The 24,439-nt window shown below is 45.1% G+C and overlaps 7 protein-coding genes across 7 annotated transcripts; 5 read left to right on the plus strand and 2 right to left on the minus strand.

Annotated features, from left to right (window-relative positions):
* Positions 1 to 272: 272 nt before the first annotated feature.
* PCOAH_00020450 (Uncharacterized protein) lies at positions 273 to 6,636 on the plus strand (the record flags this gene model as incomplete). The annotated part of the gene is made up of 20 exons (XM_020058854.1): positions 273 to 575; positions 685 to 2,063; positions 2,216 to 2,319; positions 2,416 to 2,651; positions 2,888 to 2,943; positions 3,404 to 3,844; positions 3,983 to 4,050; positions 4,145 to 4,176; positions 4,485 to 4,516; positions 4,622 to 4,659; positions 4,769 to 4,831; positions 4,951 to 5,009; positions 5,133 to 5,185; positions 5,260 to 5,345; positions 5,456 to 5,559; positions 5,700 to 5,873; positions 6,104 to 6,122; positions 6,217 to 6,276; positions 6,377 to 6,458; positions 6,630 to 6,636. 20 exons carry the CDS (start codon positions 273 to 275, stop codon positions 6,634 to 6,636), a joined length of 3,396 nt encoding a protein of 1,131 aa, XP_019914581.1.
* Positions 6,637 to 7,041: 405 nt separating this feature from the next.
* PCOAH_00020460 (Uncharacterized protein) lies at positions 7,042 to 9,169 on the plus strand (the record flags this gene model as incomplete). The annotated part of the gene is made up of 2 exons (XM_020058855.1): positions 7,042 to 7,602; positions 7,690 to 9,169. The coding sequence occupies 2 exons, from the start codon at positions 7,361 to 7,363 to the stop codon at positions 9,167 to 9,169; spliced, it is 1,722 nt and encodes a 573-aa protein (XP_019914618.1).
* A 337-nt stretch (positions 9,170 to 9,506) lies between these two features.
* PCOAH_00020470 (Uncharacterized protein) lies at positions 9,507 to 11,339 on the minus strand (the record flags this gene model as incomplete). The annotated part of the gene is made up of 1 exon (XM_020058856.1): positions 9,507 to 11,339. The coding sequence occupies one exon, from the start codon at positions 11,337 to 11,339 to the stop codon at positions 9,507 to 9,509; it is 1,833 nt and encodes a 610-aa protein (XP_019914320.1).
* An 820-nt stretch (positions 11,340 to 12,159) lies between these two features.
* PCOAH_00020480 (Uncharacterized protein) lies at positions 12,160 to 12,872 on the plus strand (the record flags this gene model as incomplete). The annotated part of the gene is made up of 3 exons (XM_020058857.1): positions 12,160 to 12,299; positions 12,457 to 12,593; positions 12,748 to 12,872. Coding segments are annotated over 3 exons (402 nt in total), but the record flags the coding sequence as incomplete, so codon positions are not given.
* A 1,340-nt stretch (positions 12,873 to 14,212) lies between these two features.
* PCOAH_00020490 (Zinc finger protein) lies at positions 14,213 to 16,285 on the plus strand (the record flags this gene model as incomplete). Its single annotated transcript, XM_020058858.1, has 1 exon — positions 14,213 to 16,285. The coding sequence occupies one exon, from the start codon at positions 14,213 to 14,215 to the stop codon at positions 16,283 to 16,285; it is 2,073 nt and encodes a 690-aa protein (XP_019914507.1).
* Positions 16,286 to 16,478: 193 nt separating this feature from the next.
* On the minus strand, positions 16,479 to 19,751 carry PCOAH_00020500 (Uncharacterized protein; the record flags this gene model as incomplete). Its single annotated transcript, XM_020058859.1, has 1 exon — positions 16,479 to 19,751. One exon carries the CDS (start codon positions 19,749 to 19,751, stop codon positions 16,479 to 16,481), a length of 3,273 nt encoding a protein of 1,090 aa, XP_019914353.1.
* Positions 19,752 to 20,500: 749 nt separating this feature from the next.
* On the plus strand, positions 20,501 to 21,412 carry PCOAH_00020510 (26S proteasome non-ATPase regulatory subunit; the record flags this gene model as incomplete). The annotated part of the gene is made up of 1 exon (XM_020058860.1): positions 20,501 to 21,412. One exon carries the CDS (start codon positions 20,501 to 20,503, stop codon positions 21,410 to 21,412), a length of 912 nt encoding a protein of 303 aa, XP_019914650.1.
* Positions 21,413 to 24,439: the final 3,027 nt, after the last annotated feature.

The raw sequence follows: 24,439 nt of genomic DNA on the forward strand, positions 1-24,439 counted from the left end.
AACAGGAAGAAAAAAAAAAAACACATATATATAGGTATGTACATTTACATGGGTATAAAATAGCAACACGTGGAGAGAACAACACACATGTAGTGCGCAGCGTATGGGACGGTGGGAAGAAGAGTACGCTTCCCTTCTACACTTGCGTTGGGAAGGGCTCGTTCCGCTAACTCCCCCCCTATTGTGCACGCATCGCTAGTTGATCAGTCAGCTTGGCTGCTCACACGCAACGGCGCAGAGGAAGCATACCTTATGAGGACTTGTTCCACAAAATGAATCTTATCCTGTGCGTTTTCCTAAAAGCCATAGTGACATGGTGTGCCGCGGGGAAGTTGAACCTGAATCTTTTTTCGAACCTCGTTGATATAGATAAGCAATTTTTGGAGGTCCATAAAAATGAGTTAATAGCAAAGTACGTTGGTGACGAGGACTACATGGTGTATGAACATATTAGGAAGGACATGTATTTAAAAAAGAACTACGTTGAAGTGATAATCCGGGGTGATTTGAAGAACAAGGGTGATAAGAGCGTCGACAGCTTTGTCTTCTTGCTTCCCTACCACGAGGCCTTTCAGGTACCCTCGAGGGGGAGGCTCCATCTCATTGGCAAGCTGTTTAGCCGTTACGTTGTCAGTGTGCTGAGATTACACCGTTATATCACCGCTCCATCGCCCCTCTCCGCAGGCCACCACCCTCCGCGTGAGAGACCAGAACGAGGGCGAACTGCGGTACCAAATCCTGCAGGAACCGAGGCGTGACGCCAGCGAAATTCAAGTGGACCCCTTCAATGAGGACTACGACTTGGAGCAATTCCAAGTGAAGGCATACAGGGTGACCCTAAAAAGGAGATTGCACAAGGATGAAAAGGTCTCTCTGCATTTTGGATATGCCCTGGGACAGCCCTACTTTCCATTCCCTGTTGATATATCCCCAGAGGAAGGACAGAAAGTGATGTTTTATCTTTCCTCGAAAATTCTCTTACCCTACGATGTAGAAGAGAAGGAAGAATTAAAAATATTCTTGTGCAAAAATTGTTCCATCGTGAGGATAGAGGATGGCGATTTTTTGCGGAGCTTCGTAAAGTTCAATAATGACACGTATGTTTGTGAGAAGGGGGGAGAAAGAACAATGGGCGAACTTCCCCATGGAGGGGAAGAGGCCGTCCGAAATGATCAAAACGAGTTCGTTGCAAAGGGGAGCGAACTGGGCCGCTTCACGCTCGGGCATAAAGCCCTGTTCTACTTCCGATCCAACAACCACCTAGGCTACTTCGAGCGAGTTACCAAGGATATAAAATTATCTCAATTGGGTTTTGTATACGAACGGGAAGAATACATCCTGCGCAACGACGCGGGAAGGATACAAACATTTGATAGGTACCTTCTTAGCGATTACGAAAATAGACACACGTCGGAGGAGAAAGGGACAGACAGACACACACACACACACAGAGACGATCAGTCCACCACAATTATTTACTCCATGAAGTCGAAAATAAATTACGACATATATGATTATGAGTACTTCGACGACCTCGGCAAAATATATCTCATCCAAGCGGAAGAAATCTTTGATCATAAAAAAAAAAAAAGCCACATTCAGTTTGACTTGCGCCCCAGGTACCCCCTTTTGGGTGGATGGAGAGCTCACTTTTTTAATGCCTTTTATCATGAGTCCAATTTGTACAGAATTAAAAACAAGGAAAATTATTATGCATACAAAATTGATATTTCCCCATCTATTAAGTCATTTTTTATAAAGCAGCTGAAGGTCAGGATTTCGCTGCCCCCCTTCTCTGACGACGTTGCAGTTGTTTCCAGGGACGACAGTGTTAATGTCCTGACCAGCAAACAGAAGGACTGGCTCGATTTGTTTTCCTTCCGAAATGTCGTTGAAATTCAAATCGACAAATTCTTCCCCCCAATGGACGAGAACTACTACCACGATTTTCTCGTCATGTACAAGTTTAAGTTTTTCAAACTTTTTTGGAAACCCCTCTTGGTCATACTTATCACGTTCGCGGCGATCCTCCTGCTCTGCCTCTTGCGCGAGCTCCCCTTCGAGTAGCTAGCCAAAACGAAAAAAAAAAAAAAAAAAAAAAAAAAAAATGATAAAAAATGAGAGAAAAATATGAACCGTTCAGGAAGAATGAGCGAAAAATACCAACCACGCCAACCGTGTGTACACATCCGCCTTGCTCCCCCCCATGCTGCAGCTTCAACACGGCGAAGGAGAACGCGGACAAGAAGGAAAGCGAAGAGCGCGCCACCTTCCGCGAGAAGTGCAAAGAGCTGTACGAGAATTTGTCCTACATATCAGGTGAGTTTGCGGTGAGTAGTCCTTAGTGGACCAATTTTCCCACCAGTGGAGTGACCCCCCCACATACCACTGAACTGATCACCGTGCCCCATGCAGACCAACTGATCCAGTCGATGAGCAACCTGACCCCCGAGGAGAAGATCAACCAGAAGGTGCAACTCTTGGAAGCAGAAGATAAATGGACATACGATTTTATCTACTTGACGAAGGAATTCTACACAAATTTCGAGAGTTGCTCGAGAAAGCATTCGCTGCAGAATTACGTGGACAAGTGTTTCAATTATCACGCCATTGTGAAAAAGTACTTTGAGGCGCAGCTGCACAACGACTTGGTAAGAAGGAGGAAGAACAAATAATCTAATCTCTCCTAATGCCCTTCCTAAAAGGAGGCACCAAAAATTAACTGCTCTACAGAGAGCGGATATGCTATGTGCGACGTGAGGATGCCCCAATGTAGACACATGAACCCCCCGCGCTGGAACAAAAGTGAATAGTGTGTGAAGTTGTTCTGCGTTTTTCCCACTTGGATTTTCACTGCCTCATTTGTTCTCCCCTTTTTTTTTCGCAGAACTCCAACCTGAACGAAGTCGCCCAGGCGGAGAAGGAACTCTTGCTTCTGTTAAAGTACACGTAGCAAAGTTGGATCAACATTTTTTTTTTTTTTCTTTTTTTTTTTGTCCAGACGCGGCAGAGGCAGATTTTTGTCGTGCGGGTGCTTTGCCACGTTCACGAAGCGTGGCCGTTCGTGTACGTACATTTTTGCGCTACTCGCGTTGTTGGTTTGGATTAACCTGCGTGGATTTGTTTGCTTAGGTTGGCCTGTTTAAATTGGCACGGTTTGAATTTGCATGGTTTACCTTTGCTTCCTCTTTTTTTTTTTTTTTTTTGCACATCACGAACGTACACCCGTCGTTACTTCCTCCCCCCGTGATGCGTTATCCCCTCTGTCTCGTTTCCACTTCCGTGGTTAAGTTCTGCTCGGCGAGCAAAAGGCCAGCCGTTTGCACCCACCATTTGGCCACGTTACTGATGCGTTACTTCTGTGTTAATTTTTTTTGTTTAACCCAACTGTCTAACCGCCAAGTCATTCCAACGAGAGACGGTGCAAAATGGGACTCGTATTCCTTTTTGCTCCCCTGTTCACCCTCTTCGTGGCTTTGTTGCCGCCCCCAATTTTGTGTCTACCTCCATTTAGCGCCCTTAAAAATGGCGGGGGGAAAAAAAACTTAAGTAACGTCCCCCCCCTGGAGCACACCAGCAAGAAGCCCCTTCTCTTTAGCGAAATAAAATTGAAAAACCGATTTAGAAATGACGTAAAGGGGTTCATACAAAACGTGAGGTCCTTTCACGACATCATAGAGCACAAGACTCCAAACTCGTTGTTGTATGTGCAGGAGGACTTACTCAATTTTCACAACAGCCAGTTTATTGGGGACATAGAGATTGGCACTCCTCCGCAAAGTTTTAAGGTCGTGTTCGACACGGGGTCCAGCAACTTCGCCTTGCCTTCGACGAAATGTGTCAAGTAGGCCGTCCACCCCAGAAGGCGCGTAGCTATCTTCTGCGCTTGTGCAGTTAGATAAGCAACCACCACCAAGTTTACCTTTGCGCCTTCTACATCTCCCACACTTTTACGCTTCTTCTGTTTTTCCCCACCGCGCAGAGGAGGCTGTGCGTCCCACAAGAAATTCAACCCCGACCGGTCCAGTACCTACACGCAGCAGTTAAAAGGTAACGGCAGGGATGCACAAATGTTTCCCTCTGCCAGCACAAACGTCGCGTCAAAGGAGTGACCACGACTGCTTTACCCCTCCCCACCCAACAGGCAATAAGGAGTCCATTTACACGTACATCCAGGTCAGCTCAGAATTTTTTGAAATCCAAAAGAAAACAAAATATTCACCCGTATACCTTTAAAAGGGAAAACCGCTTGGACATTACCCATAATTTGTGCATCACCTTTTTTTCTTTTTTTTCTCTTGCTCGCATTAGTATGGGACAGGAAAGAGCAGTAAATAAAAAAATAAATGAATAAAATAAAATTGCACTGTCGTGTGTAACGAAACGGTGTGGTGAATGAAGATTGGGTGACTTGACCCGTTGCTATTCTCGTATTTTGTTCTGTTTTTCCTTGCTTTGTCTTTTTTTTTTCCCAAGTCCTTGAGCACGGATATGACGACGTCAATTTAAAGGGACTGTAAGGAACACACCGCTCTGCGGAACTAAGCGTTGCCCAAATGATCAGACAAATACTTCTGTATAGAGTGTTTCATTCAAATGGCTCCCCTTTTTCTCGCCTTAGGAGGATCAAACATCAGAGTGTCGGGCTAGCCATAGAAGGTTACGAAGGGGAAAACCTATCTTCATCAAATCACATGCACAAAAAAAAAACAGCTATTTTTTTATTATGAACAGCCAATAAAAAATTTTTTTTTTTTTTTTTCTGCAGAGTCTTTACACCCCTTTTCGGAATTGCCCTTCGATGGGATTGTTGGCCTGGGATTTTCAGACCGTTGGTTTTTTTTTTTCGCCTCTTTGCAGCTTCCTTTTTGGGGCATGTTTGCTCCCTTGGTGAAAGCATCGACTGATTGCTCATTTTCCCCCCCTTTGACCACACCGATTTACGCGAAGCGGACTTCAGCTTTAAAAAAGGATATGGGACGTCCTTAATAGAGACGATAAAAAAGCAGGTGCGCGGGTAGCAGGAATAGCGGCATGGTTGCTTGACTGCTTGGCAGCATGTCGATGTGACAACTAGCCCAGCGAACAAGTAACATCCCCACAAACACCCCTCCCCCTTTTGAAAATGCCAGAACTTGCTGAAAAGGAACATTTTCTCTTTTTACGTGCCAAAGAAGTTGCAAGAGTAAGCACACCTATGAACTCCCCCGTGCGCACTTAAGCATGAACAATGGGTGTAAACTTTTTTTCCTTGAACAGGCCCGGCTCCATTACGTTCGGACGAGCTAACAGTAAATATGCCCTCGAAGGAAGACAAATTGAGTGGTTTCCCGTCATATCCATTTGTGAGAAAAGAAAAAAAAAATTATGCAATTTAGCAGCATTAAGGAGAAGTCCTTTTCGTTACACACTTTACTGGAATACTGAATTTCCCATGTCCCATTTTTGCAAACAGATTTCTGGGAAATTAACCTGATAGACGTACAACTCTCCGACCAGAATTTAAAGATATGCGAGAATAGAAAATGTAGAGCGGCCATTGACACTGGGTCCAGTTTGGTATGTATCACTTGTGAGCAACTTGGGGGGGATGGTATTCCCATCTCGAAATAGAGCGATATACCTTTTTCCTTCTCGCCACATATTTTCAATTTTTTTATGAACGGTTCATATATTTTTTCCATTTTTTTCCCCCTTAGCTAACTGGCCCATCAAGCCTCATGCAACCGCTGATAGAAAAACTGTACTTGGAGAAGGATTGCTCAAATAAGAGCAGCTTGCCAAATATTTCTTTTATTTTAAAAAATGTCGAAGGGAAGGAGGTGAAGTTCGATTTTACGCCGGACGACTACATCCTGGAGGAAACTGACGAGGTAGCGTAGAGGGGCGAGATGGTTCCGCTACTTTACGTTTGCTATGTGGGAGAACTTCAAAAATATATGTAACGGATAGTCATATGTACCGTGAATGTCAAATGTGTTTGGTAGTGTCTTTCGGGGGAAGAGCATGCAGAGCTTCGTCGCCCCACTTTGTCTTTCTCTCTTGCTCACGTTTGCTCACTTTTTTTTTTTCTCTTTCTTACGGTGTACACATCCCCTTTTAGGAGGATAATTCTGTTCAGTGTAAGATAGCACAGAAATATGATGTCGTCATAACTAGTTCACCTGTAGCGCTTGCTAACTCGTCTTACCGCTTACGGCCTCTCCTCCCCTGTAGGCGTGATCGGAATAATGTCGCTGGACGTCCCCGCGCCTCGCGGACCCATCTTTGTCTTTGGTAATATGCACACCTGTTTTGCAACGTGTCAAAGGGGAGCTCTGTCATTATGTTGGAGCCGATCACTAATATACGTTCCCACCCCTCACCTTCCCCACAGGCAACGTTTTCATAAGAAAGTACTACTCGATATTTGATAATGACCATAAGCTCGTGGGCCTCATTGAAGCTCGGCACGACTGGTAAGCGAGCAAGGGGTCTCCAACGAGGCACATTGTGTATACACACGTTCAAGCGAGGAGGTTGTTATTGTAACTGGGAAGGGCTTTTCTCACCCTTGCGATTTTCGCAAACCGCCCACCTTTAAGTGTAAAGCAGCATGCTGTGTTACTTTTCCATTTTAACCCCTACAGGACGTAGTAACCGAATGGGCTATTTTTTTTTTTTTTGTGCAAACTTTTGTTCCTTCCTCTTGTGCTCACAAAAGTGTCAAGTGGATCAGCCCAGTAGAGGGGGCGCGGTTGTCCTATAAGCTGCTCTAAAACTGTTCCAAAAGTGCGTATAAAATTGCGCGTAAAATTGAGTGTAAAAAAAATTACCTGTAAAGCGTCGTCCCTTCTTCTGACACCTTCTCAGTGCCGCGTTTGACCAGTTCGGCGTAGATACAACATACTGGTACCCGTGCAATGTCAACTGAAAAAAAAAAAAAAAAAGTCACGGTATGCCCCCAATTGTTCCCCTTCACAGTGGATGAAACAATTTTAGCCACGTCAAATGGGCATATATAGCAGGGAAAAAAAAAAAAAAAGCATTTTTTCTTCCGAGGAGTAAAGAAGAAAAAAAAAATGTGTACATATGTACATCACGACGTAACACATAAATAAGAGGATCTTTCGTTTTCACCATTTTGGAAACGTAAGAAATGCTGTTAGTTCCGTTGGTACACAAAGGGAGTATAACATCCCGGTGACATGCCAACCTGGTGATACGGCATTTCGCTGCTGATCTTCTGATCTGCTGTGCTGCTTGCCACATTCGAGTTACTTCCCGTGGGTACATTGCCCCCCCGGAGAGGCAGCCAAATTGTGCCTTCCTGCCTAAAGAAGGTACAAAAATTTGATGAAAGTTACACCCACTAGGAAAAATGACGCCCCTGAAAGTTATTAGCAGGCAGCGCTGCCGCTTCAGTACACTGGCGACGCTGAAGAAAAAATGGCAGGACCTCAGCTCTTACATAACGAAGGATAGTGACATGGCCCACTGGAGGGAGCTGAACGCCAAGCTCTTCGAGGCAGAGGTACTGGTGCAGAAGCAGGAGCGCGAGGAGATTCGGCGGGTCGACTGGGGCGCCTGGGCAGAGAAGATCAGCAACAAGGAGGCCCTGATGTGGTAAGTGCGTTGGAATGTGCAGCGTCACCTGTACATGTTGCCCCATGTGGGAATTACATCAACGCTTCCCTTTCCCCAACGCAGCATGAAGAAGTTCTACGACCACCAAATGAACGCCCTGGACGAGCTGGACCAGAGCGAGAGCAAAGAAGCCAAGGAAAAGAAGAAGAGTAAAGAGGACGAGCTGTTCGAGGAGGCCCTAAAAAACTGCAAGGAGGCCGAAAAGGCGTCAGCTAAGCTTCTTGTAGACGGAGCGAAAACCTTGTGGATCAACTTCCATAACCCACCAGTCAGCAACCTGGACAACAACGAATGGATTGACAGTGACCTCTACTGGCAAGCATTTGTAGAAAAACACGCCACATACAACCTGAACAGCAAATCAATAACCCCGGAAGACGAAGAAAACAAAAATATCGAAAAAACCGAGTGGATGAAAAAAACGACAAAGTTTAACGAAAGAAGTGACACCCCCATGCTGTATGACTACATGATTAACCTTCCCTCATGGGAACACTACGATATCAATAGGAGAATCTTCCTCGAAAATATGGTATACTTTTTGTTAAGGACAGGATTAAGTTATAAGTTTTTCCCTGAACTGTTCAGCTGGAAATGGAAAACACATATTGAAGATTTGCGCTTCCAATATTTGGAGGTAGCCCAGAGGAGGAGAAAAAATTACCAGCTGGTTACGGCAAAGAGGGAAGTACCTCTGGAACTACAGCCGTCAGATTACGAACACAAAGGAGAGGAGTACCACTTGAAGCTTCTCCAACATTTTAGGGATTACCAAAATTTAGTTCTTTCTCGCCTTATGGGTAATTACATTTTTTTGTGTGATCCCTTCATTCCGGTGCAAACTGAGGAAATGTTACAACACGTGCTGAATACTTACGAGGGGGGAAAATTATTCAAACTGAGTAACGACCAGGTCAATTGTCTGTTCTATCTACCTGAACCTTGTGATGAAAGCAAAACGACTGTTCAGTACAAACCACTAGACGCACTGGACAATTTTTTTCACTACTTAAAGGGAAAAAATGTTAAGCTAAACGATTCATATTCTTCCTTTTTAAAAATTATTTCTCAAGTTTTACAAGAAAGGGGGGAATATTGGCTGAACCTTCCCAATGAAAATTTCGCAGACTCCTTCCTAAGACGATACAACAAGGACGATTCGATGTACCCCGTATTTGTTGACTATGTTGCGCAACTGAGAGAACATTTTGAAAACAGAGTGGAGATACCACCTGATATGTATCACGAAGAAGTTAGCCGCATTGAGGAGAAATACCAGGAGGAGTGTTCCTTCTTTGATAATTTCCTTAGGGCATTTTTAACCGAGGACATTTCTCTCTCCCATGAGGAAGGAGCGGTTCCCGACTTGGTCAAGTTGGACACCAACCAAATTAAGAAGTTGCTCGGCGAGGGGAAGCTCAGAGTGGTGCACCCCGAAACGAGGGAGGAGGTTCGAGACCCCGACCTCGTCGCGGAGCTCGCTCGCCAGCGGGAGGCAGATCGCCAAGAAATCCACGAGTTCGTGAAGTCACTACCGGCTTAGCGACAAGTCACACATGTGCCTGTGTTGCAGTTGCTCTGTTGGTCCTGCTGACCCAGTTGAAGCTGTGCTAGGGAACCAAAAAATGCGCACGTGCGAATGTGCAACGGCCCATTTATGCACAATTGAGGCGGAAAAAAATACCCATTTGTGAATAGCAGAATGGCTAGCTGCATGAACAAAAAGAAAAAAAAAAAAAAAAAAAAAAAATGTGTGCACACCAAAATGGCTACCTGTACAAAGAGGTGGAAAACAAAACAAAAAAAAGCAACGCAAAGCAAAACAAAACAAAACACCCAGTTACGCATACCCACGTCGCACTCGCACGAAGCTACAGAAGCTACGCGGGCCGCTTCCTGGTCAGGAGAAAATCCACGACGAAGGGGCCAATAGGCACTTCCGCCTGAACGTTGAGGCAATTTTTGGGAAAAAAAGGAGAAATCCTCTTCTGAATAGCCGACTTGTTAATGTCGTAATAGTTGGGCTGCGCGATATGCTGGTAGGCCCTGCTCAAGAGCTCATACAAGCAGAGAAGAAATTTTGGAGAAAACTTCCCAAAGTTGTAGACGGAGTGTAGCACAAACAGAGTGACATGCATTTGGTGTGCAAACGATTTGCTATTTGCCCTCCTCTCATTTAGAAGAAGCAGAATCGAGCTGACCAACTTCATGTCAAAGTAGGACAGGAACATGGACGAGTAGCATATAGACACCAGGGCCAAATCGGTAAAGGTGTGTAACTTGCTCGAAATGTTTTGCTTTAAGTTGGCCCAAATGTCCGTCGGAATTCGCAAATTCAATTTAATCAGCGAAACATAAAACAGTGTCAAGTTCCGGCTGTCTAGAGAGTCTATTATGTGTTTTTTTCTTTTAATTAAATTGATAACAAACGCTTCATCTCGTATATGTAATTTTCCAAAAGCATGTAGCAGCATGGCTACATTTCTATGTTGCAGCAAATGTTCCCTATCGCTGACCTTCTTTTTGATAAGGTAAAAAATTTTTAAATCGCTGAGGTTGAAGTTTGCGTATACATTGGCAAGTATGGCCCACTCGGATGGTTCAAACAGGTCAGCATTCCTTTCAATGTAGTTACACAGGAGGGAAAAAAATGTCTTATTGAATAAGTTACACTTGGAGTATGCATTAGCAATCATCACCATTTCAACTGGCTTGAAGTGATCAAATTTTGCACACACATGAGGTAAAAAATTGACAAACAAATGTGTGTATTTTTTTTCGCCCAATTTTGAATACGCATTTAATATGTTAGCTATTTCTTGTTCGTTAAAATTGTCCATATTTTTTTTGACTGCTTTGATCAAACGACAAAATAAAGTTTCGCTCCCAAGACTTAACTTACTGTATGCATTGCATATGTTGCTAACCGACTGGCAACTCAGTTCGTCTATCCTTTCGCAGATCTGCTCCTCCATATATTTGAACAGCTTAGCATCCCCGTAATTAAGTTTTGCAAAACAGTTAGCTATCTGCGAAATGTCAAATGTGTGTAAATTTTCTTCCTTGTTATTTATAAGATAAATGGAGGCCTCTCTAAGGAAAGGCTCATTCAGTACATATACTCTGGCGAATGAATTCAAGAGTAAGGCCAACCATCGCACGCACATCGTCTTGTGGACATCCTCAGTGCGTAACAATTCGGTTAGCCTCCCTCCCACGGTGTTCCAAAATGAATGGTCCTTAAATCGGTGTGCCGCCAGCTGGTTGCATATCAGGGAGAGGGACATGAAGTAGTCCTTACTGTTAATGTAGTGCTGCCGCAGGTGCAGGCTCTTGATCACCTGGCTGCTCGCATACGCCAGAACGCGCGTCAGTTCATCGTGGGGGGCGCAAACCTGTACATGCGGAAGACCCCCCCGATGAACTGATGCGCGTTCTGGCGACCCTTCACAGGAAGGCTCTTCCCCCCCTCCATCCACCACGTGGCCATTCAGACGCGGAGCGAAGCGGTAACCGGAGCTGTTTGTTATGTGACCATCCAGTTGGTTCCCCGCTTGCTTCCTCCTCTGTCCACCAAGCGGAGTTACCACCCCGGGACCGATCTCCCGCTTGACCCCCTTTTCCTCATTCCACATCCCGCCGCACTCACTGGGCCGTTTACTCCGCAACGTTTTTTTGGTGCTTATTATTCGAAGGTATATATGCTTGAGCATTTTTTTTTTTTCTTTTTTTCATCTGCTTTGCTTCTTCTGGGAGTGTCTGCTCTGCAGCGACGGGGTTCGCATGAGCAGATGTGGATACATGTATAAACGCATGTTCGCTTCTCACGATTGTGCGTCCCCCGCCCCCTGGACGATCCTACGGCCTACCTCTTAAAAGCAAAACCAGCGACTGGGGAAACCCGCTTGGCGATAGGTTTAGAGGAGGGAGAGAAACACAGGTGAGTACATATCAGAGTCGGAAATGAACCTGAGGCAGTAATTTTTTTTTTTTTTTTTTTTTTTTTTTTTTTTGCCTACTCAATGCAGTACACATTTCGTGGTCCTTTCACGCCGCTCCGTTTGACTTTCTCCTCATGTTGGCTCCTCACCGGGATCGGTGTACATAATAAATGACGAACGAATTTTGCGCTGATTTTGGTGAAACTTCTCGATGACAAGGTTTACTCTCCATCGGAGGGAAGTGTGCCCTCCACGAGTGGATTCGTTTTGGGGAACCGGATGGTGGTTGACTAACCGACCACTAACTGAACTCGAGTCGACCTTCCTGTTTTGAAGGCGTCACGATTGGGAAGTGATCCATCGTAAGTACTCCCACGTAACTGCTCCTACTTCTTCATCCCTTCTCGACCCGCTATACGGACAACGAATGGGTAAGTCACAACGGCTATGCTAAGTTGAGCCGAGCGGTGAAGGGGCTGGTACGCGCAACGTCTTTTTTGCCACCTCCCCCCCGTACGTGGTCTTATATACCGGCGCAAAGGTTAACAACCGCATGTTCCAAGTTACACTTTTTTTTTTTTGCTCATCAGGGAAGTCCTTCTACAACCGCAGCACCCGGCTGTGGTGGGGTCACTGCCACCTGCGGATCGGCAGCCGCTTACAGGTGCGGCTGAACAAGGGTGTGAAGTTTTCTCGCTTCGAGCACATCGGCCGGTTTATCGAGTTCGCCAGGTAGGACGCCGTGGGGATGCGGGTCAATGTGTACCCACCTCGCACCAGCAACAGCGCACCAACCGCTTATCAACTCTATTCTGTCCCATAACATCTCTCTCATTTAGTGACTCATTTGGTTTATCATTTTTTATCCCCCTCCCCGACGACGCCTCAGGAATTCACGGTCCCTACGCGCCGCCACACTCAGCAAGTGTCTGCGAAGAAATTTCTGGGGCACCAATTTTTACTTCACGGGAGAACCCAAAACGAAAGAGAACCCCCAGCAGATCTCAAAGTCGACCCAGAATGAAGGTAATGACAGGGAAATACCTCCGTGTGCACTATACAGTCAGCCAAACTATGCACTCACATGCGCATAAGCATACACGTCCATCATACATACGTAGTCATGTATTCACCTGCGATTTGCTCCCCCCTTTTTATACACACACACCACAACCACCAGGAGCATACATCTACGCTGTCGAGCGAGGAAGAATAACCCCGTCAGAATGGGAATTGAAGAAACTGGAATCCGTTCTTGGGGTTCCCCTAAGAAGAGAAAAGCAGAAAACACTGCTGAGGAGATTGTAAGGTGGATCCTCCACTCTGCCATCCTTTTGTGCAAGTGGTATCCTTCCCCCTGTTAGTACAACCTACACCCTGCTGTTGGTTTGCTGTTCGCCTGAACATGTTAAGAAGCCTTTACTAGGAAACCTTTTTCCTATTTTGTTTACTCCAATGGGGAGTAGCACCACGGAGAGAACCGTATAAGACATTTTTTTTTTTTTTTTTTTTTTTTAATGTGTGGAAACTATGCTGTTCACGTGGTATATCCCTTCGGTGAGTTGATTGGGGAGAGGTGGTGTTGTGTGTAGGAAAACACTTCCCCGTTGGAGCGACTCCAAATACGCAGGTGTACCTTTAGCATAACTCATCTGCATGTCGTACCCTCGACAATGGCACAGCATTAATTCAATATCGGATCAGCTTGGCCAATCGTAAAAGTAGCCGGCCTGTTGACTTATACCCACCCATTGGATGGGGAAGCTTTCGGGTATAGTGGCTTGTAACTGAGCGTAGGTTAGCCAGTAAAAGGAACTCCCTCACAGAAGAGTTGGTGAAGCATACATTACTCCAGGGGAGGTAAACTCTCCTTCTCCATTTTTTTGGGGGTCCCTTCTCTGCGTTACAGAAGTTAAAGGAAAAGGCAACACTCTGAGGTGTATTATTCCCTCCCTTTTGGGGGACAGAAAAAAAAAATAAAGTGCACCCTGAATTTGCGTTAAGTCACCGTCGTGTGCGTTCACCAAGTAGCAACGACTCTGACGGCGCTACGAATTGGACTGTGGTGAGGGAATCCCCGGGGGACCCTTGGGAAAAAAAAAAAAAAAGAAGCTGCCAACCATGGATAGGCTATGTGCCCACCCTACGAAGAGTCACAATTTTGCGAAATCAAAAAAAAAAAAAAAAAAAAAAAAATACTCTTACCAACCGAGGAAAAAATAAAAAAAAACTAAACAAGTGAGACGACTGACGTACCACTAAGCAGCATCATTTAGAAAGAAAAAAAAAAGAAAGAAGGAAGGACGAAGCTGCAGAGGGAATCCCAGTTGGACGAACTGCAAACTGTGTGCCCACCTTATGAGCCAACTACCCCCCTCAAGATGCCAAGGAAACCTCCCAGGGAGGGATTAACCACACGGTAGAAACCTCGCACTCCCCACTGCGTGCTTACACGTACATGCAGGTTTGTATGTGTCCGAGGTTCCGCAGTAGGCAGCAGCGGAGGAAGCGCCACCGGGGGGCACAACAAGGGGTAGAGGAGGGTGTGCCTCATAAAGTGCATAGACGAATGAGCAGCCCGTAAGGTGGACAGACGAAGGAACGACCCGCCACCACCGCGTAAAGACCGACGCGGCTGGTGAAGCATGAACAACAACGCGGTGGGGAACGAGTCGGACGAAGGGGTCGAGAGAAACGATGTTTTCTTGTACAGAAGCCAAGTGGGGAATGAGGGAGAGTCCTGCAATGTGTTGTGTCTCTTCCTCTTTTTTATTTCCCTATTTTTTGTAATGCTGATGACGGCCGATAATAGCACTGGCCCGACGGGCAGTGGCTTCGAGGGCGGCTCAGGAAGTGCCCTTGGTGTGGACACCGATGACAATCTCATGCCGGGGGGAGGCGGAGATAGGTCCATGCCGGACGACGTGCTCGACAACGTACTAATCCAGTGCCTAAATTTTAAGGGTCGCTACCGGGTGGAGGACCGGGGGCGCTCCCGCAGGAGTGAAGAAAGCGGCGCCAGTACCGCAAGTACCACCAGTACCGTCATGAAGAGTGATCCGAGAGGGGGAGAATTCGAAGCCAAGCTGATTACGCTAAAGCTGTCCCTCCATAACATAACGAAGTCGTTTCTGTTTCTGTACTTTGATCCGCAGGGCGGGAGGGGAGGAAGCAGCATCCACAAGGATAGTCACGGTGTTGGGTCGCCTAACCAACCAATGAAGCAACCGAGCAAGTTCCAGTTCCTCGGAGTGCCCGGACTTAACGTGAACCGAGATAACACGTACATGTTTAACGGTCTTGGATATAACTTCCTCACGCTCTGCCAGGACGAGAAGAACTGCATTTGCAACTACAACGTACGCATTCAACAGAACGTATCCATGCACGAATCCACATCTCTGAGGGAGGTAGAAGAGTCTTATCTGTACTTGATGAAAAAGTACCTCATGGACGAGGCGGAGTCCTTTGGCACGTACCTTTCGGCCAGGTACCGTGATCAGTATGAGCGTTATCTGAGTGGGAAGGCTGCTGGCGTGGTGGCGGAAGGAGCAAATGTCGGTACGGACACGTCTCACGGGAAGGTGGGTACTTCTAACGACAAGACGGACAGTCCTCCTGACACAGCTGACAATAATCATGTGGTTGGGGACAGTACCCTTGTAGTTGGGGACACTCCTTATATGGTGGGGGACACCCCCCACTACGATGGCTACATCTCCTCGGACAACTGCGGGCTGTTCGTCCGTCTGGAGGGAAACGACGTGGATAAGAAATACGCGGCGGCGCAGGTAACGGCCTTCTCCATCCTGTACAATATCAAGTCCATTATTGAGTTAGGATTGTTTTATTTGCAAATAGGTCGAAGTAGCGAGAATATGCGAAGCGCAAGTAAAGTGTCCCTGCTGTCCATCTGTCTAAACTCATTTATCGACCTATTCGAGTCTCTCCTTCTTCTGTACGAAGTGATGCTATCCCGACTTTTACTGGTTCACTTCATATTTATGGTTCTTTTGAAGTTTCTTTTATTTACCCTGATGGAGCTAAGATACATTTTAATTATCTGGAGAGCGAATCACCAGCAGGACCTACAGGAAGGATGGGATCAGCTGCAGAGGAAGTTGGGAACCTTATACAAATTCTACTACGGGAGTATCTTACTGGTTATAGTAGCATTTTATTACATCTTCCCAATATGTCCTTACGTTCTTTTGTTACTGTACATGTGTTGGGTTCCTCAGATTATGTTGGACATATGGAAAGGGCAAAGAAACTCAATAAACCTCAAGATAGCTTTTGCTCTATCCTTATGTAGAGTGTTCCTTCCAGTGTACCGGTTCATGTATTCACAGAGCATTTTCCAGTTGGACGTATTCGCACGCGCGGTGGACTCTTCCAACAGTACGTTCAGCATCCTCCTCATCGTCATCCTAGCCGTGCAACTACTTTTCATGTCTCTGCAACGGCTGTATGGACCAAGGCACCTCATCGACATTGACCTGCTACCCCATGTGCACAACTACTACAAGTCCATCGACCCAAATTTTGAGACGGGTATTCCAGAGTGCGTCATCTGTATGTACGATATAGTCCTAAAGGACAGGAAGTACTGTGTCACTCCCTGCTTCCATATCTTTCACGACAAGTGCCTGCAGCAGTGGATGGACGTCAAGCTTGAGTGTCCCACCTGCCGGGGCGCCCTCCCCAACTTCCCCTAACGGGGCAGGCCCTGCTGTGCGCAGCATATAAGTGTGTGTTTGTTCTTTATTCCTCCTTTTTTTTTTTTTTTGCCACCCAGTTGGCCTCCCTTTTTTTGAAGTCCACTGTTCACGCAAGAAACGCGCCTATTTATCACGTTATTAAAAAAAAAAAAAGTAATAAAAAATAATTGTATTATGCAAGGGGGAATCCTCACCCACCCCCGCAGCGAAGCACCGCGCCTACTCTCCCCACATCGTTGTGGAAGGCAGCCAGCACGGCCGGCTTCAAATGCGCGTTAACGAAGCAGTAAGAGAGAAAGAAGCTGATTTCCTCACTCGTGGCATCGTTGTGTATCCCGTTATTCACCAACTCGGCTGCATGGGGAATGACTCTCTCGATGGACTTCACTACGGAGGCACTTCCCCAATTCGTGTCCTCCCTCACGGTGAGGATTTTTATCATTTGTGTGAAGAAAGTCGCTACGTTCTTTACCATGATGGAAGTGGAGTTGTCCCTCTCGACTTTACTTTTGTTGTCTACGAAGAGGGAGACCAGTCGGTTGGTTAGTCTCTCCAAGTGGTTCTCTTCCCCGGAGAGCAGCTTAGACAAGAAATCTGTGTACTTGGATAAACAGCAAAGTAGGTTGACGCAGGCACTTGTTAAAGCACCTCCACGTGGGGACTCCAACTCGGACAGAATGGTCTGCTTCATCGAGTCGAAGGAGTATTCATCCAGGTGAACCAGCTGGTCATTCTCTTTCTTGATTTTTCGCTTGAGTGAATTTACCAGTTGGACGTTTCGATTTTCGCTGGATGTGTCCTCATGGGGGGTACATAAATTGAGATCACTTCGACACGGTCTTTCTTCTTTCCTGGGGGGGAGACCCACTGACTTCCCTTCTTCTATGTCCACCACGCCACAGTAAGCATATGTATAAAATCGACTGACTATTAAGTAGCATAGTTCGGCTATCCTCATGTTGGCTGACCCAATGAGGGAGATCATTTGCCGCAGACAGCCTTCCCTAATTAGAGTCTTCTCTCCAGGGGGGGACGATGGTCCATCTCCTTTCCTAATTTGCTCCTTCCATGTGGAGGTTAAATTGAAAACGAGCGACAAAACATTTTCAAGGAGGTCCTCCCCTGGGGTACTCTGAAGCGATTTCTCCACAAAGTGAAGCATGTGTGGCCAGCTGGCACTCATGATGATGGCCCTAATGTTGGTGCTCCCCACCAGGTTAACCAGAACAGACAAGCAATTGCAGTTCATGCCCTGGCAAGAGTAAAAAAGCTCGTTGACGTAGATTATTATGTTAAAGATATGCTTCATGAACTCCTTTTCTAGAACATCTCGTCCGTCCTGTTTCAGAGTTAGATGTGAAATGATTCCAAACAAATTAGCTAGTTCGAACTTGTGTTTGTACATTTTGGCTGTTCGTTTTTGGAGTTCCTTCCAGGGGTCTTCCTCCTTCGGTGTGTCACTCCCTCTGTTTGTTTTGCACTTTGGTGTACGCCTAGTGGTGGGATCCCCTCCATCTGTCTTCCCCCCCTGCTGAATAACCCCACGAAGATCCACTCCATAACTGCGTACGCTGTCCATTTTTATAACGCACTCTGATAGATACATCAGCCTTGTGCGCTTCTCTTCCGTGTAGACGCTTCTCTCCTCTGCGATGAGGTAATCAATTCTGGTGAGCAGCTTCCCCAACAGGGTATGATCTTCCTGTTGTATGATCCGCTCATGTAACAATTTCCTCCCTTCTGTGTCCCTTCCAATGGAATTCAAAAGGTGTACAACTCTCCCCTTGTTAATTCTCTTTAACTGGTAAAGGGTGATGAGTGGGTTTACTGCGATGAGGCAAAAGTCTGCACACTGGTGGTCTTCGTCCAGGATGAGGGTAATCAAGTCGATGAGGGCGATGGCACTGAGGGAGGTATAATTGGGAAGTGGGTTGCCTCCTTCCAGTTGTTGCTGTTCCCCCTGGGAGGAGGCTTCCATGTTTTGTTCTCTCTTCACGCAGAAGAGCACATCCTCCATTTTATCTGCACAGAATGCGAGAAAGGTGGTCTTTCCCTTCCGGTTAGCCACTCCATTACGAGTACCTCCTCTACTATGATCTATGGAATATACATTTGAGTAGAATGCCAACTTGGCCTCTTCACTTCTCTTGAGGGATTTTTTCACCCCTTTGAGCGTCTCCCAGAAAATTTTCCCATCTTTGGTGAGATCCATTTTGGCTAGCTCACTGAGTGTGTGGGAAAGGTCCATCGTATCTTCCTTCACATTTCCATTGTTCGTCCTGGCTGCAGGGGAAGTGCCATTCGGAAGGGGAGTTTCCCCCAATTGAGTTCCCTTCCTCACCATCCGTTCACACTTTTGGATATACGCAGATGCCTCTACATCCCCAGGGGAAAACTCCAAAGCGGATTGAAAGCTAGCCAACGCTTCCTCGAAATTGAATAGCTTATACAATGCCAGTCCTTTCCTGAGATGACTTTTAAATAAGGTGTCCTTCTTCATACGGAAGTCTCCCTTAAAAACATCGTAGTATTGAATGACCTGATTGCAACTGTCAATGGCTTTATCATACCTGTACGTTTTAAGGTAACATAAAGCCACGTTGTTGTAAACCTCTAGGTAGTCTTTGCACACTTGTAGTGCCTCCTCGTAACATTCAACCGCTTGGACGTATTTCTTTTTCTTGAAGAAGTCATTCCCTCTTAGCTTCATCGAGTGAGCAACTTTCCTGTGTTGGTTCTTCTTATCAATATCGCTTTGTAATTTTTTCTCCAAAATGTTAAAGTCCTTGTTGTTCTTCGGGACGTAGGGGATCTTCTCGTCTTCATCGAAGGTGTCCGAGCTGGGCTCATAGTGGTTCCATTTGTCGTAGTCGGTGGTGGGTGCATTCGAGATGGCTGTTTTATGCGGTGGATCATTCTCATCATCGGAGTTGTTTCTTTGCGCCTCGTTTTCGTCCTTGTTCTGGTTTATCCCACTTTTCCACTTCTTCCACGAAGCCCTCCTGGCGTCTCTTTTTTTTTTCCTCTCCCTGTACTGGTTGACCTTCTCCTGCAAGTCCCGCAATCGCTGTTCTTTCGTTACAACACCCCTTGAGCACCTGGGACAGTTGCTCAGTACGTACTTAAATTCCACCAAGCAGTGCGTACAGAAGCACTTGTAGTTGCTGTCCTTGGTTCCGCTACCCTCTGTACCCATGACATACCTCCTGTGTTCCTCCTCCTTCTTTTCCGCTTCTCTCATTTGTTTGATTTTCTCCTTCAGGAGCAGCTTCTTCTCTTCCTCCTGCATTTCCTCCATAGTTATTTTTCCGCTCAAAATGTTTTGCACCTTCTCTGTCACGTCGTTCACTTTGCTGAGAAATTCATCGATGTCCTCGTCCCTGGGCAGGGCGTAGTGCGCGCCTGCCCTCTCAGCCAAACTCCCCATCCCACTTCCAACGCCGTTTCCTACAATGCTCTCCATCTTGAGGTGCCCCCAAACCAGACACGCAAAACAAACCTGCTCTGTGGAACAGCGAACCAAACGAAAAATGACCCCTTCAACAAGGAGACGCACACGATGAATACCACCCCCTACCCTTACCCACCAAAGTGTAACCTCCCCTTGGGCAAGGTGCAGTCTCCACTTGGTTCCTCACAAAATGGTGAAAAAAAAAAAAAAAAAAAAAAAAAAGTGTTGCCTGGCAAGGCGGGAATACGTGTCGTTACCTTACTTGTGCATTTACCCAAGGGAAAAAAAAAAAAATAAATAAATAAAAAAGGAATAAACAGAAAAAAGAAAGAAAGGAAAGAATAAAAAATAAAAAGTGACAATGATGAAAAGTGAATCGCCCGTATAAGCTATACAAAGCGGCAGTCGCGCATTGCGCATCGCGTGTGCTGTTGGCTTCGTTTACTTTTTTTCCCCCCCGCCTGGAGCGCGACGGGCAAACGGGCAAACGGGCAAACGGGCAAACGGGCAAAGTGGAATGCTAACCGCCAGAGAGTGGTCAGCTGAGTGTTACCGCGCGGCCAGCTAACCGCTAGCGAGCGGCCAAGCCATCTTGCAAATCCGGAGGGCACTATAATTACCCAGCTGAAGAATCCGCAAAGGCCAAGCGTGACGACCGTTGAGAAGCGAGCACACATCGTATTGCAGACCAACGGTGACTAAGCGGTAGATTCCTACAATTTATGCGCAGCCCTTCATAAACTTGTATCCCCCCCCAAACCATGTCGAACGAATTGATGCAGGGCGTGGCGCTCTATAAAGAGCTGCTGTGTGTGTATCACAACTTGAAGGGGAGTGAACTGGACATAAGTAACGGAGACGTACAGGCACTTTTCCAAATAAAGGAAGAGCTAAATCAGCCCATAACTTGTGACATTGGTAAGTGCAAAGAAATATTAGCCAAACTGAAGATCGTTTTGATCCACCTACCTTCAGTTGATCCTCTAGTACCCATCGGAAAAAAAAACACAACTGAATTACTTCTCGCTAGACATATTTTAGAAAAAGGAGTAGTCGTATCTATTATGGATAGGGATATTAAATCTTTTTCCATTTACATGGCACAGTTATTGTTGTACTACACGGACTACAAGAACTTCCTTCCGAAGAGTGAACACCAGAATGGAATTATCGGTATGTATTTGCTTTACTTACTCTCCTCTAATTTAATAGGAGACTTTCACATGACGTTAGAGATTATCTCTATTGAGGATCAGAGTGATGAATACATAAGGTATGTCCTTGAACTTGAGCAACACATAATGGATGGGTACTTCTATCACGTGCTTACCAGGAAGGATGATATACCCTTGCATTTATATGGCCTCTTCATTGAAAGGCTGTATAATACCATTAGGCATAAGTTGGCTGACTGTATATTCGCTTCTTCCAACTGTATCTCGTTGGAGTATGCTTGTGAGTTGTTAAAGTTTGTGAGTGAAAAGGAATTGTACCAGTTTATTGGAGAGTATAATGAGACGAAAACAACTCAGGGGGAATGCAACATCCTGTGGGAAGTCCGTAACAACAAGATCTATTTTAATAACCAGACTGTCCACGTGCAGGACCTCCCCGCGCTTGAGGTGCTCAACAACACCATCGGCTACGCCACGGAGCTCGAGCGCATCGTATAGCCGGCAGGCAGCGAAGCGGCAATGTGAGCCACCAACCCTGTTGCACTTTACTTTACCCCGCCCTTTTTTTTTTTCCTTAACGAATACAACTCACTCGGGCAGTCGCGGAGCTGGCGCGCCTACAAACGGGGTCATCTCCCCCCCTATTAACGCAACTTTGTAAGTCTTACTCTTTTACCCGCGTGTGCGGCGTAGTGGCAATCCAGAAAGTAGTGCTAATCGCGACGCGCTTAAACAATTCCTCCTGCTGCACTCAATCAACGAAAGCACTCTCACCTGCGTTCTTGTTAGTTTGTGGCTTATTTTGCAAAATGCCAAATACGGCACGGGGGCAAGAGATGAAACCGCTGCACTTCTGTGCAAAATGGTCTCCTACGTGTCCACTGGTTCTCTAGAGAAAATCCCGAAGAAGTACATTCACGCGGGGCTGTTAGACGCACTCCCCCCTGACGATAATAGAATTAAGAAGGTTCTCTTAAGCAGGGTGTAGAGCGATTGGTGCGGCGTAATATGAAGGTTCCGCCCCATTCTGCGTCCCCCATTTTGTATGCTTTTTCTTCTTTTTTTTCTTTTTAGCTATTTTTGATGTATGGCAAAAGTAACCTGCAAGAAAACTAATTTGTCCTTCTTCCCACACGCCACTTAACAGTATTTAGGTTCATCCCTTCCCTCCTCCTTAGACCCTTCCTTCTAAGGAAGATTACTTCCTTTCTTCCTCCTTAGACCCCTTCCTTGCTTAGAAACTCCTTCCTTATCCTTAGACCATCCCTTTCCTTCCCTCCTTAGACCACGTCCTTCCTTCCAACATCCCTAAACCTTCCTTCCAACACCCCTAAACCTTCCTTCCAACACCCCTAAACCTTCCTTCCAACACCCCTAAACCTTCCTTCCAACACCCCTAAACCTTCCTTCCAACACCCCTAAACCTTCCTTCCAACACCCCTAAACCTTCCTTCCAAAACCCCTAAACCTTCCTTCTAACACCCCTTCCTTGACTCCTTCTTTCCTTAGATCTCCTTCCCTTTTCCCCCTCCCCATAGGACTACCTCCTTTTTAGGTACAGTAGTTAAGAGATCACAGTAGGAAATGTTGTTAGGGCTGGAAGGAAGGTTGTTAGGGTAGTGGTAGGTGAAAGGAAGGTTATGAGGTGTGGTAGGTGGGTTGTTAGGGTAGTGGTGGAAGGAAGGAAAGTACTTCGCGGGGAAGGAAAGTACTTTCTTCTGAAAGGGGAGGAAAGAAGGAAGAGAACAACATCCCCTAAAGGAAGGAACAACACCTCCTCCTTGAGGAAGGGAACATTACCTTCCTTAGGAAAGATGGGGGAAAGGGGGAGTTATTAATACTGAATAAATATGAAACAGGCAAGAATGAAGTAAAAAAAGGATGGTACTAATTTATAGGGACACATGTACATATTTATGTTCATACCAAATGGCAGCAGAACTGCATAAGTTAAAAATTCACTTCATATATTTCCCCCTTATAAGTGTGTATGCAATAGGAAATATTCATAAGCACTTAAGTACGGTGAAAAAAAAAGTTGAGTGCTTAATATAAAATAGTCATATGCACTATATAAGAAAGCTCCCATAGAAATTTTAAGTGTAAAATATTTTTTCTAGTCCAAAGAACATAATTCTAAATTCTTCCCTTTTTTAAGGTGAAGAATAATATCTTAAAGGGAAATGAACAAATCACAGTAATAAAAAAGTAATATAACAATGAATTAATGCACACAATTAATAATAATATAAGAAAAAAGAAGGAAGGAGAAGAAAGGAATGAATAAATAAGGAATGTGTGCCTACACACCAACAGAAACCCAATTTTCACTCTCTTTTAAACAGATGAAGTATATATATTAGCACTCTTCCCTCCCCTTCACTTTTGGAATGTGTACTCTTCCCTGAGCATATAGACGAATGTGCACATTCCGAAAAGGTAGAAGGGTATAGGAAAGAGTGTGATCCTTTTTTTTTTTGTTTGAATTCTGCAATATGCATATTAACAATTTTCAATTAACTCTCCCCTTTAAACATAACAATAAAACATAAAAGTATGTAGTACATGTGAAAATTTTTCGTCAAATAGAAAAAAGGTGTGCTTATATATACATAACAAGAGAGAAGTGTACATAATAATGGAATACTCCAAATGAACAAGTATGCACAATGTACACAGAATGTGCACAAAAATATAATACATAGGTACAAATTGAACGGGGATCTTGATCTTTTTCCATTATTTTCTTATTCTTTGTTTGTTCGTTCATTCGTACGCCCGTTCATACCTGTTCTTACCTTAAAATATATATACGTGCACATATGCAATGACTTTGATGTGTAAGTGTGTGTATATGTAGTGTATATTATCGTATTCCTTTGAAGAAAGTTAAAAGGATTACACATTTTTATGAAAGGAGAAGATGTGCAAAAAGTTTGATATATATACACATCTCCCACTGAGGAACTCCCCAAGTTGGAATATATAAGTGAAAAATCTCACACACATACATTCCTTATGAATAAATAAGAAAGGAAGTAGAAGGCAACTTCCATAGAAATTTACTATATACATAACGAATGTATACATAAACAATGAGTCCAGCGGTAAGGCACAAACACTGAAGGGACCTGTTGCTTCCCTTCCTCCTCCTTCAAGCCCTAACACAACCTTCCTTCCCCCGTTCTTCCTTCCTTGTTGCAACATGGACACTTATATATATGATATATATATAGTAACTTTGTGCATAGTGCAGTAAATAATAATATAGGAATATATATAGAAGCATCCATCTATTCATATTCCATTTCCCTGTTCAATTATACATTTTGTAGGGTCAAACTTCATTTAAAATACCCTCAAAGGAAATATACGATGCATTAGACAACGGAGGAGAAGGAAGAAGAGTTTGTGTACTTGGGGGGGACCCGCAGAACCTTGGAAAATTAAAACAGAAGGTGAAAGATTCATTATGGATGTACAGTATTAATGATCAGAACTTGGTCAATAAAATTGCAAATAACT

Source organism: Plasmodium coatneyi, chromosome 8, assembly GCF_001680005.1.
Source record: "Plasmodium coatneyi strain Hackeri chromosome 8, complete sequence".
Classification (NCBI taxonomy): Eukaryota; Apicomplexa; class Aconoidasida; order Haemosporida; family Plasmodiidae; genus Plasmodium; species Plasmodium coatneyi.